Raw genomic sequence first — 17,456 nt, forward strand, 5'->3', positions numbered from 1 at the left:
CACAGGCTCCGGCCAGCCCCATTCCCTCGGGGGCCCTGCCCTTGGCTGGCAGCACTACGGCCCAATAGGAGGACAGGCCTGGGGAGGGGGCAATCCAGGGGAACTGTGTGTGTCCGGGGGCAATAGCTGCTCTGCCCAGCACCCAGTGCCACTTCCCTGGGGTCTCGTCCCTGAGCAGTAGCTGCATTAACTGAGTCTGGGGCTGGGAATAGAACCCAGGAGTCCGGGCTCCCAGCCTCCACCTGCCCTGAGGTCCCCAAACAATCCTGCCACCGCTGCCACCACCACCTTTCCCTGCTCTTCCCTGTTATCTGCTGTCTGGCATCAGCCCCACAGCTTCTGTAGCTGGTGCCCTACGCACACCCCCCCCAGCCCCGTCCCCTCGGGGCTCTCGGTGCCACTGGTTCAGCTCCCGGGTCACTGCTGACCCGAGCCGCCCTGTGCCCGCTGGCCCCGTCTCTCCATGCGCGTCACCAGGGGCCCTGCCAGGGGCTGTGGGTCAGGCGTGAGGGGCACCGGCAGAGCTGGTGCGGGAAGGGATGGACCCCAGGGCTGGGCTAACGGGGCTGCGGGTCGGGAGTGAGGGGTACCGCGCATTGACGAATAACCTTGTCATTAATCCCACTGGCCGCTAGGTGTCGCTGCTGCTCAGTGCTGGGAGGCCCCATGTTTGGGGGGGGAGCTGCTGGGGGNGGGGGGGCTGGTGCCCCGACTGCCCCCCCTCCCCCCCCGCTCACTGGGGCTGCGACCGGCTCTTCCAGGGCTTCTTCCGCCGCAGCATCCAGAAGAACATGGTCTACACCTGCCACCGCGACAAGAGCTGCATCATCAACAAGGTGACGCGGAACCGGTGTCAGTACTGTCGTCTGCAGAAGTGCTTCGACGTGGGCATGTCCAAGGAGTGTGAGTGCCGGGGGGGGGAGCCGGGGGGGTATGGCCCCGGGGGGGGGGGCCGAGGACGAGGGGGCACGGTGGCACCGGGGGGGGGGAGGGTGTGTGCAGACAATCCCCTCCCGCCTTGGAGCACGTGGGGGGCTCCCGGGGCGGGGAGCGGGGAGCAGGTTGGCGTGGGAGTCACCGAGCCGATCGGGGGAGTGGGGGGGAGAGGGCACTGGTAACGCCCCCAGAGCCGAGGTGCAGGGGGGGTTTTCCAGTCAAGCCGAAGAGCTGGGCCTCCCCCCTTCGTTCTGGATCCAGGCCGTTGCCCCGGCAACCCGTGATTGATGATGTCAGAGATAAATGACGCTGACAGGGGCCTCCTGGCGTCTGCATGCCAGTTGTCATGGCGCCCGCCTGTAAACCCGCCCACTCTGCGGAGACCAAAGGGGGCGCAGCTGTCTGGCCCCGCCCCCGCCCCGTGGGGCCCGCCAAGAGAATCCAGGCCTCCTGCCCCCCAGGCTCCTGCCCCATCTGCCGCCGTGGCAGGGCCGTGCCCCTGAGCCGGCCGGGGGGGAAGCCTGCCTGAGCAGGCCTGGGGTGTGGGGAGGGGCCAGTTTGGAGGTGGGGGTCCTTCCTAGCCTGCCCCACCCCGGGGTGCAAGCCGCCGGCTGCGGCGGGGGTCATGGAGCCGGGGCGGGGAATTAGCCGAGGCCTCGGCGTGTCTGGCTTTGGGGCCGGCGCTGGGCGGATGGTGAACGCCGGGTCACAGCTGCCATGTTCCCTTCCCGAATTATTCCCCCCTTCCACTCCTCACCACAGCACTGGATCTGCAGAGCTGACATGAGTGATTCCTGCAGCCCCCCCTCCCTCGGCGCCCGGACCCCCCTCCCTCGGCGCCCGGCTCCCCCTCCCTCAGTGCATGGCCTGAGCGATGGCCTGTCGCCGGCATCGCCTGCTGATGGCCCCGGCGCTGTTTTAAAGAGCCATGTGTGCGGCTTCCGGCTTCGCTGGCATTTGTCAGCTGGGCCGTGCCAACCTCCTGAGGCCGTGCCCCCCCCCGCCCCCCCCCAGCTCCCCGGCTTGCCCCGCCCCCAGCTGCCTCGCTTGCCCCGCCCCCTGCTTGCCCCACCCCTCAGCTCACCCCAGCTCCCCCGCTAACCCCACCCTCTAGCTCACCACAGCTCCCCCCTTACTCCTCCGCTTGCCCCTCCCAGCTTCCCCGTTCGCCCAGCTCCCCAACTCAGCCCCCCCGGTCGCCCCGCCCCCAGCTCCCACATTAACCCCACCCTCCAGCTCACCCCACACCCTAGCTAGCTCCTGGCCCAACCGGCCGTGCTCGCCCCGCCCCCAGGGGAGGAGATCGGGTGTGTTCTGTACAGGGCACGGGCAAGCTGGCTTAGTGGTTAGGGCATCCAACTGGGGGAATCTGGTTCAATTCCTGCCTCTGCCACTTGCTATGTGGGGCTGGTCACTGGGCCTGGATCTGTGCAGCCTGGGGGCTCCTGGGGCACAGCCTGTGTCTTGCTGTGGGGCAGCGCAGTGGGGCCCGATCCTGGCCAGGTCTGCAGAGTTACAGCAGCGTCTGCTGTTGGTGCTCACCAGACACAGAGCAGTGCCCTCCCCACCCATACAGCCCCCCGGCTCGGCCCAGCGGGGGCTCTCTGCCTCCAGGGCGTATCTGGGATCCGCGTTCCCCCGTGCTGGGGAAGTGGGAGACAGGTGCTGAGCTGGGGCCCGGACGGGCGTGTGGGGCTGGGCTGAGGTGAAGCCGATAGCTTTGTCTGTGTCGGTCCCCCCCCACTCCGGAGCCTGGCGAGCCGGCTTCTCTCCCGGCCCCGCCCCCCATGCTAGGGGGGCTGCTGATACCGACGCTCTGAGGGGCTGCGCCCGGTGCCCGCCGCAGTCTGTGATCACTGAGCTCTCAGAGCTGGGGGGGGCCCAGGGAGCGACCCCACCCCTCATGGCAGTTAGAAAGGGGGCGCCAAGGGGCATCGGGGCCGGCCCGCTCACTCGCCTGCCCTCTCCCCCCCCCCCCCCCAGCCGTCCGGAACGACAGGAACAAGAAGAAGAAGGAGGCGCCGAAGCAGGAGTGTTCGGAGAGCTACATCCTCACGCCCGAGGTGGAGGATCTCATTGAGAAAGTGCGCAAAGCCCACCAGGAGACCTTCCCCGCCCTCTGCCAGCTCGGCAAATACACTACGGTGAGTGCCTGGCCCAGCGCCCCGACCTCCGGGAAACGCTGCCACGAGGCGTCGGGAGTGAGGAGCAGCGGCAGCTCGGGGGCTGGGATCAGGATTAGGGTGAGCGGAAGTGGGGCTGGAGCTCCGGGGGGCCAGGCTGCATCTAGGAACCTTCACTCCCCCAGCTGTGAGCATGGCCCTACGGCCCCTGATGTCCCTGCTAGTGCCCTATGCGTTCCTCTGTGATCCCAGCCCCCTGCTGCCTTGGCCGGGGGTGCAAAAAGTGTAGGGGGCTGGGAGCCAGGACTCCTGGGTTCTCTCCCCAGCTCTGGGAGGGGAGCGGGGTCTAGTGGTTAGAGCGGGGGGGCTGGGAGCCAGGACTTCTGGGTTTTCTCCCCAGCTCTGGGAGGGGAATGGGGTCTAGTGGTGAGAGCGGGGGGGCTGGGAGCTAGGATTCCTGGGTTCTGTCCCTGATTCGCTGCATGCCCTTGGACAACTTGCTTCTCTACCCCGTGCCTCAGTTTCCCCAGCTGTACAGTGGGCCCCTTGCATCTTTAGTTAAGTACTGATTGGGAGGTGCTGCGAGGGCGGGGTGCTGTTCATGCCGGGGGCCCCCTGTGGGGGTGAGGAGCTGGTGGAACCGGCCCCTGGCCCTCCCCTTCCCACTCACCATGTCCGGCGTGTCCCTGCAGAACAACAGCTCGGAGCAGCGGGTCTCGCTGGACATCGACCTGTGGGACAAGTTCAGTGAACTCTCCACCAAGTGCATCATCAAGACGGTGGAGTTCGCCAAGCAGCTGCCCGGCTTCACCACGCTCACCATCGCTGACCAGATCACCCTGCTCAAGGCCGCCTGCCTGGACATCCTGGTGAGCCCCCCACCGTGCTGTTCCCTGCCTGGCCAGCTGGGGGCAGTGTCCCCTGGAGGGCTGGTTCTTGGCACTGGGGGTTGTACCGGGGGCACAGATGGGGCAGACCAGGGAGCATGGGGTGGGGTTGGTGCCAGGGGGCAGTGGGGAGCAGGGCTGGGGTGTAGTGGGGGAGCAAGGCTGGGAGGCAGTGCTGGGGGCAGAGGAGCAAGGGACAGTGGGGTTGGTGCGAGGGGGCAGAGGGGGCAGGGCCAGAGGCAGTGGTGTTGGTGCTGGGGGGCAGTGCCAGAGGACGGGGGGCAGGACTCACCCTAGCTCTCCCCCCCAGATCCTGCGGATCTGCACACGCTACACGCCGGAGCAGGACACCATGACCTTCTCGGACGGGCTGACCCTGAACCGAACCCAGATGCACAACGCCGGGTTCGGGCCGCTCACCGACCTGGTCTTCGCCTTCGCCAACCAGCTGCTCCCGCTGGAGATGGACGATGCGGAGACTGGGCTGCTCAGCGCCATCTGCCTCATCTGCGGGGGTGAGAGCAGGGGGCGCTGGGGTGGGGTGGGGCTGGGCAGGAGCCCGGGTGGGGGGATGGTGGAGGTGCCCAGGACAGGGCTCTCCTACCCCCCCGGTAGTTCCGTTTGCTGTCTCTCTACATCGGGGTTGAGGCCGGAACTCTCCGGTGTCCCGACGTGACCCTACAATAACAAACCAGAGGGGAGTGGGGAGATGGGTCCCGGGTTCCCCCCCCCCCCCCCCCCCCAACAAGCCCCCCCTGCTAGGGTGGGGAGTCTCGAGCCCTGCTCGACAGCACCCCCTGGTGGGGAGCTGGGCACTAAATTCTGGCTTCATGGCTGGGCTCCCGGCCCCTTGCCCCCCCCCAGATCGCCAGGACCTGGAGCAGGCCGACAAGGTGGACAAGCTGCAGGAGCCGCTGCTGGAGGCGCTGAAGATCTATGTGAGGAAGAGGAGGCCCAACAAGCCCCACATGTTCCCCAAGATGCTGATGAAGATCACGGACCTGCGCAGCATCAGCGCCAAGGGTGAGAGCCCGGCTGGGTGGGGCTGGAGGGGAGGGGCTGGAGCGGGGCAAAGGGGAGAGAGCCTAGGCTGGTGAGGGGCTGGCGGGGGCTTCTCCCTCCCCCCAGGCAGTGGGGCGCTTTGATTTGGGCTGGAGTTTGGCCGTGGGGCCAGGTTTCTCCCCCCACGTGTGTGTGACCGAGGGAGGGGGGCAGGCTGAGTGCAGAGAGGGTGACTCCAAGCAGTGTCCGGGTCTGGCTCGCTGAGCCATCTCCCCCCGTCTGCCCGCAGGCGCCGAGCGGGTGATCACGCTGAAGATGGAGATCCCCGGCTCCATGCCGCCCCTCATCCAGGAGATGCTGGAGAACTCGGAGGGCCTGGACACGCTGGGCGGGCAGCCGGGCGCCTCCCGCGTGAGCAGCCTGGCGCCGCCCCCCGGCAGCTGCAGCCCCAGCCTGTCGCCCAGCTCCAACAGAAGCAGCCCGGCCACCCACTCGCCGTGACGCCGCGGCCGGCGCCGGCATCAGGACGCCGTTCTTGCTCTTTGCTGCCAGGCCCGAGGGCCGCATGGCAAGCCAAGGAGGAGGGGGAGGAGGTGACGCTGCCGCGGGCCACCCCCCCCTCCGGGCCCCAGCCCGTTCCTGTCCGTACCAGCACACACTGTGGCCATGGCTTCCCTGTTGACTTGTGACGGACTCTTCCGTAGAATCAGAAGTGGATCCCGTGGGCACTGCCAGGGGGGCACTGAGCCCTCGCTGGGATCAGCTGGGGCCGGTTTACAGACCCCCAGCGACTGATGTTTGTACCCAGGTTGGAGCAAACTAGCGCCCCGCTCCCCCCACTCTCACCCCCCCCAGCGCGCTGTCGCAGGGGTCCGGCTCACGGCTGGGGGGCGCTGCACCCATGTGAAGATGAAGTGTCTTTTGGTTGAGTTGCATTTCAAGTGTTTCCGGGGGGGTTGGGGGGAGAGGGTCAGTTTGGGAAACGTTAGTTGTTTTTTAAAATTTTCATGAGCAAAATCGATCAGCGGATTGTGGCCGTCACGCGCACCCCCCCACACACCATGTTCCCCCCACACACACACGCCTGTCGTCACCAGCAAAACCAACAACAATCCAATTCGCTTGTCAGGTAAAACCAGAAACACCCGCCAGGAACCAGAGGCCGATTCATTGCAAAGCCAGACAAAGCCAGATTATATATCTATAAATAGCTATAAATATCTATAAATACCTTTTAAAAACTTTGTAAAAGTCGGGAGGGGTTTTTAGAGACGTGCTGCGGTTGGGAGGGGGGGGCGGGGGGTGGGGGAGGGGGGGGGGGGGGGGGGGGGGGTGGGGGGGGGGGGACAGGGGTCCACACAATTTATTATTATTAAATTTTTTTGTTGTTGTTGAGGTTTTCGTGGCTTTGGACTCTCTGGGGAGAAGTTGAGAGGAAGAAAAACACAAACCAAAGGAGGCCCCCCCAGGGGTATTCCCCCCCCCCCCCCCCCATGCCCCTGGGCTGCTCCCCCCGGGGTATTCCTCCCCTCCAAAATCCAGTTGGGGGGCGCTGGATGCAGCCTGTTGTTCTCTGCCTTCGGGAGGGGGAGAGGGGGGAGAGCTGTTTGATTTGAAGCGTGTTTCTGTGGGGGGGCCAGCGACCGCCACAGATAAAATCTGCTGGGGGCACATAGGCTGGCGCGTGGCACCATGGGGGGGCAGGTGGCTTAGTGCCTGGGGGGCTGCTGCTCATTCACCTGCTTGGTCTGTTCCTGTCACACAAAGGGGTTTGGGGGGGGCAGAGCTGAGCCTGGCATTGGCACAGCTGCCCTGTTAGCCCCCCAGGGCCCTGGCTGCCCCCGACCCGGGCCTGCCCCACATGATCAGGTCTGGGCCCGGGGTGAAGATGGGGCTGGAGCTTGCACTCTCTGGGGACAGGCAGGAGGCCAGACCAGGGGGTGGCGTTAGTCTGCTGGTGCCCCGGGCCCCACCTCATCCCCCAGGCCAGCTGCTCTGGTGCAGGCATGGGGCTTATAGCCTGTTAGCGGGGGGGGGGGGGGGGGGGGGGGCTCGGCGCCCTTGGGGCCCCTCCCCCCCCACCCCCCCCCCCCCTTGTGGGGGCTGCCCTCCGACGGGGCGGGCCGGGGGGCGGGGGTGTGCGGGGGGGCGGGCCTGCCCCCCCCCCCCCCCCCCCGGTCCCTGCCCTGCTATCACACAGACAGGTTGGCCCGGTTGGCGTATTCCACCGACCCCGCCCAATTCCAGCTGGGCCCCCACGCAGCCGGGCCAGGCCCACCCTAGGCTGCTGGGGGGGGGTGTGTGAAGCCGAGCACGACCAGCTGAGAACCAGGGGGGGTCCAGGAAAGCAGCTGCCCTCCTCACCTGAGACACACACTGTGGGCGGGGGGGCAGCGTCCCGGGGCCGCTGGACGGGTGGCTCTGAGCCATGAGTGTCAGCCGGGCGTGGGGGCCATTGGCCAGACCCTGGGCTGGCAGAGGGCACTGGGAAGAGCCGGGACGGGCAGGCTCTGCTCGGGGCGAGCTCAGCCCTAGGCTCCAACCCCCCCAGGTGCTGGCAGAGGCCCAGAGGGGAGGGCCAGGGCTTGCCTGAGCCAGCTCCTGGTGCCCGCCCTGGCGTGTCAAGGGCAGCGCTGGGGGCTGGGCCGGGACCCGGCTGGCTGAGCCGAGGGCAGATCCTGCCCAGGGATGGGGGAGGGGAGGGGGGCTGCTCATTTTCAGGCTTGTGGCTTATTAAAGTATCCTGGGCCCCATGGGCCTGCTGCTCTGGGCTCTGGGCACCAGGGGGCAGCAAACTTCTCTGCTTCCCCCCCCCCCCCCCCCCCCCCCGCCCCGGGCGGGGGGCACCCTCGCGGCCCCCCCCCCCCCCCCCCCCGCCAGCAGACGTATTAATACCAGGGCTGTTGATCAGTTAACTCGCGCGTGAGTCAAAAAATTAATCGTGATTAATCGCACTGTTACTCGGATACCAATGGAAATGGATTCAATAGTTTGGGATGCTTTTCTACATTTTCAAATGTATCGATGTCTGTTACAACACCGAATACGAAATATTCAGTGCTCCCTTTCTGTTCGTTTTCATTACAAGTAGTTGCAGTGTAAAAATGATAAAAGAAATAGTCTTTTTCAATTCACCTCTCCAAGTACTGTAGTGCAATCTCTTTGTCCTGAAAGTGCAACTTACGAATGTGGAACTTCTTTTGTTACATAACTGCACTCAAACACAGAACAATGGAAAACTTCAGAGCCTACAGGTCCACTCAGTCCTACTTCTTGTTCAGCCAATCGCTAAGACAGACACGTTTGGTTACATTTACAGGAAATAATGCTGCCCTCTTTTTATTTACCATGTCACCAGAAAGTGAGAACAGGCATTTGCATGGCACTTTTGTAACTGGCATTGCAAGGTATTTACATGCCAGATATGCTAAACATCCGTATGCCCCTTCATGCTTCGGCCACCATTCCAGACGACATGCTTCCATGCTGATGACACTCGTTACAAAAATAATGCGTTAATTAAATTTGTGACTGAACTCCTTGGGGGAGAATTGTATAGCCCCTGTTCTGTTTTACCTGCATTCTGCCCTATATTTCATCATATAGCAGTCTCGGATGATGACCCAGCACAAGTTGTCTGATTTACGAACGCTGTCACTGCAGATTTGACAAAACGCAAAGAAGGTACCAATGTGAGATTTCTAAAAATAGCTACAGCACTTGACTCCAGGTTTAAGAATCTGAAGTGCCTTCCAAAATCTGAGAGGGATGAGGTGTGGAGCATGCTGCCAGGAGTCTTAAAAGAGCAACACTCCAATGCGGGAACTACGGAACCTGAACCACCAAAAAAGAAAATCAACCTTCTGCTGGTGGCATCTGACTCAGATAATGAAAATTAACATGCGTCGGTCCGCACTGCTTTGGAGTCTTATCGAGCAGAACCTGTCATCAGCATGGACGCATGTCCCCTGGAATGGTGGTTGAAGCATGATGGGACATATGAATCTTTAGTACATTTGGCATGTGAATATCTTGTGACGCCGGCTACAACAGTGCCATGAGAACCCCTGTTCTCATTTTCAGGTGACATTGCAAACAAGAAGCGGGCAGCATTATCTCCTGCAACTGTAACCAAACTTGTTTGTCTGAGCGATTGGCTGAACAAGAAGTAGGACTGAGTGGACTTGTAGGCTCTAAAGTTTTACATTGTTCTGTTTTTGAACGCAGGTTTGTTTGTTTTTTGTACATAATTTGACATTTGTAAGTTCAACTTTCAGGATCAAGAGATTGCACTACAGTACTGTATTAGGTGAACTGAAATACACTATTTTTGTTTTTTTACAGTGCAAATATTTGTAATAAAATAAATAGAAAGTGAGCCCTGTACACTTTGTATTTAGTGTTGTAATTGAAATTAATATTTGAAAATGTAGAAAACATCCAAAACTATTTAAATAAATGGTATTCTATTCTTGTTTAACAGTGCAGTTAATTAATCGTGCAATTAATTGTGATTAATTTATTTAATCGCATGACGGCCCTAATTAATACAGCCTCGCCCAGGCACCTGTAGCACTATAGCTGGGGAAACTGAGGCACAGCAAGAGCCTCCCCCACGGTGCGTCAAGGGCAGAGCAGGGAACAGAACCCAGGCGTCCTGGCTTAGGCAGTGGTGCTGCCATGAGAGGGTTAATGGGGGGGCCCTGACGCAGGATCTGGCATGGGAGGGGGGGGTTGGTGTTTTTCTTTTCTACCTTTTTTTCCATTAACCTCTGGGCGTGGTGCCACCCTCCTGCAACAGGAAACAGGAGACAAGGGGAACCTGGCACCCAGCCAGCCTCCCTCCCCCCCTACATAGCAACCCAACAGCCACTCGTGCCCTCCCGAAATGTGAGACCCTCACTGCAGCGCCCACGGCTGCCACAGGCTCCTGGCCACGCACCGAGCGATTGATGGGAACCCTGACCCGCAGCTCCCTGCTAGTCTGTCCCTGGGCTCCCCCCCACACACACCCCCACACCATGTCCAGCCTGCGCAGGGCAGGGCTGGCCTCTGACACCAGGCTCCACCCCATGCACGGCCATCCCGGGCCCCCAACTGCCGCTAAGCCCACGGGTGTCTGGACCCACACGCCTGGCGTGGCCAGAACAATCCTTACCACACAGCGGGCTGGGCCGGCCTGGGATTCCAACACGGGGCACTGCCAGCATCTCCCCACGGCCGGGCCTGGGCCAGGGCCAGGGCTCTGGTTATGGGCACCAGGCTCTGCCATGGTGGGGCCTCCAAGCGCTCGGGCAGAGGGAATGTGTCACTGATGGGACAGGTTGAATTTAGCTCCTGCTCCAAATCCAAGTGTGAAAACGAAGAGAGAACGCGACCTGTCCCCCCCCACGGGCCCGCGCCACCGTTCGGCTCACATCACAGCACCAACCTCGCACAAATCACCGGTTGGGCTCGGCTTTCTTAATTAAAAAGTTTTCTTCTGTTTATTCACACAAAGGTATAAAAATTGGCGATGCCGTTTCGCCTGGCCCTAGAGCCCCCTATCCCTGCCCGCCCCGCCCAGCTTCCTGTCTTCGGGAACAGTTTCGTCCCCCGGATGAGCAGCAGGCAGAGGGGCTGGGTCAGTTCATTGCCCCTCGTCTGGTCGCCTACACCAGCTGGAACGAGACCCCAGCTCTCCCATGTGCCAGCCCAATGCTCGAACCCATGGGCCGCGCTGTCACTCCTTGTAGCCGGGCCAGCTCCTTTCCTGCCAGGGCAAGACCCAGTTCAGCTCTCTGCCCGCTTGTGGCATGAGGGGCTTTGTGCCCTAGTCTCAGGGACTGTGCGCCCAAGGCAGGAGGGCAGGTCTCTGCCAGGCTGTATGGGGCTGGTACGGACCGCGGGCCCTGGCCACTCAAGGCTGAGAACGTCCCGCTCAGGTCACTGGTTTTGCTGCGGTGGCCCTGCTAAGCGGAGGGCCTGGTGACTGGCACAGATGGGAGTTGGGCCGTAGCGTGAGCCCTAGACCACCAAATCGGCCCTGGCCGCGGCCTGGGAGGCCTTGCTGCCCATGGAGGGGGCTTGGGGCCGGAACAGCGCTGAGGGCTCGTAGTGGTTGGGGACGCTGCAGGCTGCCACCTTGGCGCCCCCGTTGCCCGGGGGCAGGAAGTGCTGGCACTGCTCGTGCGCCTGGTTGGACCAGTTTTCCTGCTGCTCGTAGGAGGCGGCCGGGGGCTTGTTGGCCGCTGTCCTCTGGCACCTGTCCTTGGCCAGCAGGTGGGCCAGCTCCACCAGGCTGAGCAGGGTGGAGACCACGCCCACCACGAAGTAGAAGAGGATGAAGATGGTTTTCTCGGTGGGCCGGGACACGAAGCAGTCCACGTAGTGGGGGCAGGGCGAGCGCTGGCAGGTGAAGTGCGGCTCCACGTGGAACCCGTACAGCTGCCACTGCCCCACCAGGAAGCTGCTCTCAGCCAGGATGCGCATGGCCACGTTGACCAGGTAGAAGGTGCGGACGTGGTGGGTGCGCTGGCTGGGCTGCAGCCGGGGCGGGCCCGCGGAGCCGCCCTCCTCGCCCTGCCGCAGCTTGCCGCTCTGGTGCATGGCATACATGACGAAGAGCAGGGCGGGCGCCGAGAGCACCACGATGTGGAAGACCCAGAAGCGGTAGTGGGAGATGGGGAAGGCCTTGTCGTAGCAGACCTGTTTGCAGCCCGGCTGCAGCGTGTTGCAGACAAACTCCTCCTGCTCGTCCTCGAAGATGTCGCTGCCCACCGTGGCCAGGATGAGGATGCGGAAGATCAGCATCACCACCAGCCAGAACCGGCCCACCATGGGCGAGTGCTCCTGCACGGCGTCCAGCAGCGAGCTCAGGAAACTCCACTCGCCCATGGCTGGGGCCGGGGCCGGGGCCGGGGCCGCTCTAGGGGAACCGCACCAGTTAGAGCTGCCGCCTGCTCCCCGCTCTGGGCACCCAGGGGCCCCCAATGACAGCGTGGACACGGACCCCCTGCTAAACACAGCCCCCCTTAGCCAGGAGCCGTAAGTCAGCCACGGGGGGGGAGGGGAGTTGTGCGCCCAGGGTCAAGGCGGTTCTCATCCGTGGGGCTGCAGTGACCGCCCCCCGCCCCGGCTCCTCGCTGCCAGGACTGAGCTGCACCCACGAGCCGACCCGCGGTGGCACCCGGCCCAAGATGCCAGTGCACTGGCCACGCAGGAGCCCGGCTCTGTGCAGGGCACAGGTGGGACAGGGAGGCTGGGACGGGCTCACGGTTTGTGAGCTGCTGACTCCCGGGGCGGGCTGGGCACGGGCTCCTCTCGAGCAGCAGGGGGACAGGGGCTGAAAGACCCAGGTCCCAGCCCACATGTGGGTCAGGCCCCTGCTCCCCACATGCGATGCCACCCCGCATGCAGCACCCACCTGCAGCCAGCTTGGCCTCCCCCCTTGGAGGCAGCCGCTGCTGGCCACCAGCCTGGGCACCCCGGCACGGCGCTGGCCATGGGGCACCAGTCTTCTTGGTCACGCAGGGCCAGTCCCGGGGGGGCTCGGGGCAGAGGCTGGCCTGGGCTCCCCCTTTTAAAGCCAAGGGGCTGGAGGGGGTCTAGACCCCTGTGGTGTCTGTTCCTGTCAGCTGTTGCGGCACCAAGGGGCAAAGGCCCTGTCCCCATGGGGCCGGGCTGAGCACCTCTGATGGGGGGGGGCCCTGCTGGTGTCCAGTGAGTCGGGGCTGGGGGCCCAGCCAGGGACCCCCCGCAGGCCAGGATGTGCTCGTGGCCCACTCACCCCAGGTGTCACCAGTGCCCGGGGGCTGGACCCCCCGTGCCCAGCCGGTCCCTCCAACCCTGGGGGGCCCAGCCTGCCCCAGGTGGGCTTTGGGGGAGGGGAGGGGCGGCCCCAGCCCACGAGGGGAGCGGGGCGGGGGGGCGTGCGAGGATGTGTCACGCGTGGTGCCAGCCGCGGGGCTCCCTGCCTGGGGGGTGCAGCCCCCCCGGACTCACCCTGTCCCGGCCCGGCCGAGGGACTCGCTGTGGGGACGGAGTCGGGGCTATGGCCCATGGGGGGCGCAGTCACCCTTTGCCCCCCCCCCAGCCCGGCCGGTACCTGCAGGCGGGGGCTCGTGCGGGGGCCGCGTCCCGGACCCGAACCCGGCTCGACGCAGGCTGCCCGGGGCTCGCGCATTGTCCGGCCCGGGACTTTCCCTGCAGCTCCGCCTGGCGCCTCTTAAAGAGACAGCGCAGCCCCCCGGGGCAGCCCCCCCCTTGCAATCCCGCCCCCCGTCCCGCAATCCCGCCCCCCGGGGCGGCCCCCTCCCCCCAGCCCCGCCCCACGGCCCCCTCCTCACAATCCCGCCCCCGGGGCAGCCCCACAGCTGACCAGCGGGCACCTGGCAGCATCTCCCTGCAGCATTGCTGCCCAAGAGCTGGGGGGGGGGGAGGGGGCGCCCCCCCCCCCCCCCTTCCAGGTCCCATGCCCCAGGCCTATGGCGGGGGCAGAGGGATGGACCAGTTCTTTCCCCCTCCCCCGCCCTTCAAGCAGGCAGCAGGGGATGGGGCTGGAGGGGCCAAGGGCTGAGCTAAGGAATGAATTTGGGGGGTTGGGGCTGCACAGCAAAGGGAATGGGGGGGGGCTCAGACTGTACCCACAGCAGAGACAGCCCCCCGTGCCCCATTCCCTGCACCCAGGAGCCCCCATCACCCCATTCGCCAGGCTCCCCTGGGTAGGTCCCTCACCCAGCCCCCAATTCAGTCCCCACCCACAATTTCCCAGATTCCCTCACCTGCCCCATTCCCGTCACCCAGAATCCCCCGGGGCCCAGCGCCCCCTTACCTGCTGGGTGCGGCTGCCGGGAGCCAGGCTGGCCCCACGCATCCCCTCACTAACCTCCTCGCAGGCCCAGCTCCTGGAGACTCTGGGCGGGGCACCAGGATGTGTCCCGGCTGAGACAGGAAAGCCCTTGACTGGCCCCTGTCCCGTGGGAAGACTGCACCCGAGCCCCAGGACCTTGACCTGTGCTGGGTTCGCGCCCAGCGCTGCAGCTGCGTGCCGGCGTTTCAGCTTTCGCTTTCCTCCCCGGTGCGAGCCTGCCTGGAAGAGCCTGGCAGGGCTCACGGGGTCCCTGGGGCAGGACAGCCAAGTGTCATGCCCAGCACGGCCAGCCTGGCGTCTGCAGACAAGGGCATGGGGGCACTGGCACCGAGGGCCTGGGTGAGCCACTGTACAGGTCTGAGCCCCCAACCCACAGGCTGCTCCGTGCCCCTGCTTGGGCATTGCCCTTGGGAGCGTCTGGGCCTCTCCAGCCAGTCACCAGCTGCCCCATGGAGCTCCCAAGGTGGCTGGGGCCCCAATGATCCCAGGGGTAGAGGGCAGGCTGGCATCTGCAGGGGCGTGGGCTGGGCAGCCCAGAGCACCCCGATTCCCCCAGCCAAACATCCATTGTCCAGGCAGGATTGCCAGCCCCTCCCGGAATGGCACCAGCCAGGCCAGGCCAGGGCGAAGCCAAGGGTGTCCGGTATTCAGGGCCAATTGCCAAACCCAGCCCCTGCCCTTCCCCAACCCCCCAGGCATTGGCCTGGCAGCTGGAGTTAGTATCCGCTCACCATGCGACTGTGGCTGAGGGGTAACCCCAGGGTGCAGCCTAGAATGTTCCTGCTGGGCCGGGCTACCATCCCCCTGGCCCAGGCTGTGGTGTCCCAGGCCAGTGCCTGCGCACCTTAGCCAGCTCTTTCAGGCTGTGGCATGGTGCTGGCCAGCATATGCAAGGACAGGTGCCTGCAGGTCTGGGCTGGGAAACCACCCAAAGGCCAGACTGGTGGCAAGGCCCTGTGTCAGGGGCAGCAGGGCTCAGAAACAAAGAGAATCAGGGTGTGTTCCCCTCCCCCCCCCCACCTCAGCCACGTCCCCCTGCGTTCTCCCTTGGTGCCAGGGATGCAGAGCTTGGAGCTGCCTAGCACAAGGTCCTGCTTTGTGTCTGACACATGGGGGCTCACCCTGGTGCCCAGCCCCACACCGCCTCCCCGCCAGCTGACAGGTGCCACGCCCTCATCCCGCTGGCTGGGAGCATCCCCTCCTCCCGGCTGGGTTCCCCCCTCCTGCAGCCAAGCCCCCGCTGGAGTAGTCAGGGGGGGCGGCGTGGAGCCAGAACGCCCTGGTTCTAGGCCCACCTCCGGGCGTGGGGCCTAATGGGTCGAAGCAGGGGTGGGAACTGGGGCCAGGACTCCTGGGTTCTATTCCAGGCGCTCCCATTCGCTGGCTGAGTGAATCTGGGCCGTCCGTGTCACCCTCTCTGTGCTTCAGTCTCCCCCCGTGTAAAATGGGGCTACCGCTGAGCTCAGAGATCGGGGGGCAAACACACATTGATTGAAGAGTTCTGTAACTGTGGGTCCTGGACACGTTGTGGGCTGTGTGGTTCCCGTGCCAGGGGCATGTGCGCCCCATGTGTGTGTGAGGCCCCTCCCCTGCCCAGGGCACATAGGGCAGAGCCGCCACAGCCCCCCCCCATGTCTCGCACTAGTTCAGACTCCCAGAAAAGGCCGCTGACAAAGCAGGGCTGGGGACTGGGCTTTGGGCTCCAGTGGGTGACAAAGGACCTCGAGGTGAGCCTGCTCGCTCCAGGTGAGCGGGGACTGAGGGGAGGGGGGCTTCAGGAGTCCGGCCTCCCGCCAGCAACCCTGCGACACGGCCCTGTCCCACCTGGTGCCTGAGCTCGCAGCCGGGGCAAGGGCGCAGTGTCAGCTCAGGGAGGCCTAACTCCACGGCGCGGCTTTGCAAGCGTTGGGTTTGGGGCTGGTCCTGCAGCTAGTGGAGCCAGCGTTAATCCTGGGCGGGAAGGGGGCTAGCAGACGACTGACAGATGGCTAGTCACTGCCTAGTCCATTTGGCTAGCGTGGGGGTGGGGAAGGGCTGGCAAAACAGCAAGCCAGGGAGACACAGGGCAGCCCAAAGGCCTTTGCAGCGCACACCTGGACCGGGCGCCAGCAGCCGCAGGGACACACCGCGCTGCTGAGTGCTTGGCAGGTGGGATGGGGGCAGAAGGCGCTGGGCTGTGGCTGGTCACAAGGCCGGGGCACCTCTCTCCCGCGTGCGCCTCAAGCGCTCGACCCGCTTGGGTTGGCTGCGGGGCACCTGGCTGGACAGTGGCACATGGGGGCCTTACCAGGTCTGTGGCCCAGTGCGTGGGGGCTACGTGAGCATCCCAGCGCAGTGCTAGGAGACGGGCTGATTTCCCGGAAGGTTTTTTCCTGCGGCCCCATTGTTTGCCCTGCGTTATACTTACTAAACAGGAAATGCTCCTAATGCCTGGTTATTCTGTTGCATAAACAGATGCTTTCCCTTTCTCTTTTGCATGGCCTTTCCCAGCCCCCCGGCCTGTCCCCGCTTCGCCCTGAGCCAGAGACTCCGCTTGGGAAAGCGCGTTCCGCACGCTCCTCGTTTAGTCACTCCCCCGCGGGCCATGCCCCCAGAGTAGCAGCCTCGCACACTGCGTTCCCTGCTGCAGCCACTCTTCCCAAGATCCTATTCTGATGGGAAAAACTTCCTAACTCACTCCCAGGGTGATTAAGCCCTGGAATAAATTGCCTGGGGAGGTTGTGGAATTTCCATCAGTGGAGATTTTTAAGAGCAGGTTGGCGAAACGCCTGTCAGGGATGGTCGGTAATACTTAGTCCTGCCGTGAGTGCAGGGGACTGGACTAGATGACCTCTCGAGGTCCCTTCCAGCCCTATGAGTCCATGAATCAGGACTCCTGGGTCCTCTTCCCAGCCCTGCCCCTGACTCACTTTGCAACCTTGGGTGAGCCACGTCCCTCTGTGCCTCAATTTCCCCACTGGCAACCAGTGTTATCTCCGGCAGAGCGAGCCTGCTCGGCCATACCTGTCTGGGCACCTCTGACCAGACGTATTTCCAAAGCGACTCTGTCCTCGCCAGTCACTTCGCCCCTCCGTGACTCAGTTTCCCCACGAGGAATAGCCCGAATCCATCAACGTGATTGTGGAGATTAAGCAGTAAGTGTTTGTCAATTGCTAAATACCGTTCGAACACCCTCCAGCACTGTGGCCAGATTCCCTGGAAAAGGCACAGCTCAGGAGCTAAGGGAGGAAATTGTAGGATAGCGGGATCCACACAGCGTGTATAAGGTGGGCAGGACCTCACTATAGTGCCTGCAACGCTAAAGCAAGGCTCCGAATCCTGAGCTCGGCATGTGACATACGGAGCCTGGCGCTTTTCTAACACTGAGCTCCTTAAATGGTCCCTCAGACGGGACGTGCCGGAGACGCTCTCCAGAGCCCGGCAGTGGAAAATCAGACACAGCTTTCCACACTTGACTGTCTTCCAATAAACACTTCACTTCCACTGATACGGCTCCCAGCGAGCCCGTGCCGGCTCCTGGGCCCTACTTGTGCTCCAGCTCCGGCCTGGCCTGGGTTAAAAGCCCAGGGCGAACTGGGTGACACACACACGCAGGAAGCGGATGTGACCCACACACTGAAGTATGTAATGTAGCCATGACGGTTCAGCCAAACGCAA

General features: G+C 63.8%; 2 protein-coding genes across 6 annotated transcripts; one reads left to right on the forward strand and one right to left on the reverse strand.

The window, feature by feature from the left end:
* The first annotated feature begins 733 nt into the window (after positions 1–733).
* On the forward strand, positions 734–6,001 carry RARA (retinoic acid receptor alpha). The gene is made up of 6 exons (XM_034755982.1): positions 734–903; positions 2,920–3,080; positions 3,752–3,928; positions 4,257–4,461; positions 4,811–4,969; positions 5,238–6,001. The coding sequence occupies exons 1-6, from the start codon at positions 792–794 to the stop codon at positions 5,447–5,449; spliced, it is 1,026 nt and encodes a 341-aa protein (XP_034611873.1). The 5' UTR covers positions 734–791; the 3' UTR covers positions 5,450–6,001.
* A 4,406-nt stretch (positions 6,002–10,407) lies between these two features.
* Positions 10,408–17,077, reverse strand: GJD3 (gap junction protein delta 3). Of its 5 annotated transcripts, none has more exons than XM_034755987.1 (2): positions 16,960–17,077; positions 10,408–11,855 (listed from the first exon to the last, which is right to left on the reverse strand). In XM_034755987.1, the coding sequence occupies exon 2, from the start codon at positions 11,822–11,824 to the stop codon at positions 10,955–10,957; it is 870 nt and encodes a 289-aa protein (XP_034611878.1). In that variant the 5' UTR covers positions 11,825–11,855; positions 16,960–17,077; the 3' UTR covers positions 10,408–10,954. The 5 variants fall into 5 exon arrangements, with proteins under 5 accessions (XP_034611878.1, XP_034611874.1, XP_034611877.1 ...); XM_034755983.1 differs by having other exon boundaries at positions 16,709–17,077; XM_034755986.1 differs by lacking the exon at positions 16,960–17,077 and adding an exon at positions 13,761–14,815.
* Between the last annotated feature and the right edge of the window lie 379 nt (positions 17,078–17,456).

This window comes from Trachemys scripta, chromosome 23 (assembly GCF_013100865.1).
Source record: "Trachemys scripta elegans isolate TJP31775 chromosome 23, CAS_Tse_1.0, whole genome shotgun sequence".
In the NCBI taxonomy this organism is placed as follows: Eukaryota; Metazoa; Chordata; order Testudines; family Emydidae; genus Trachemys; species Trachemys scripta.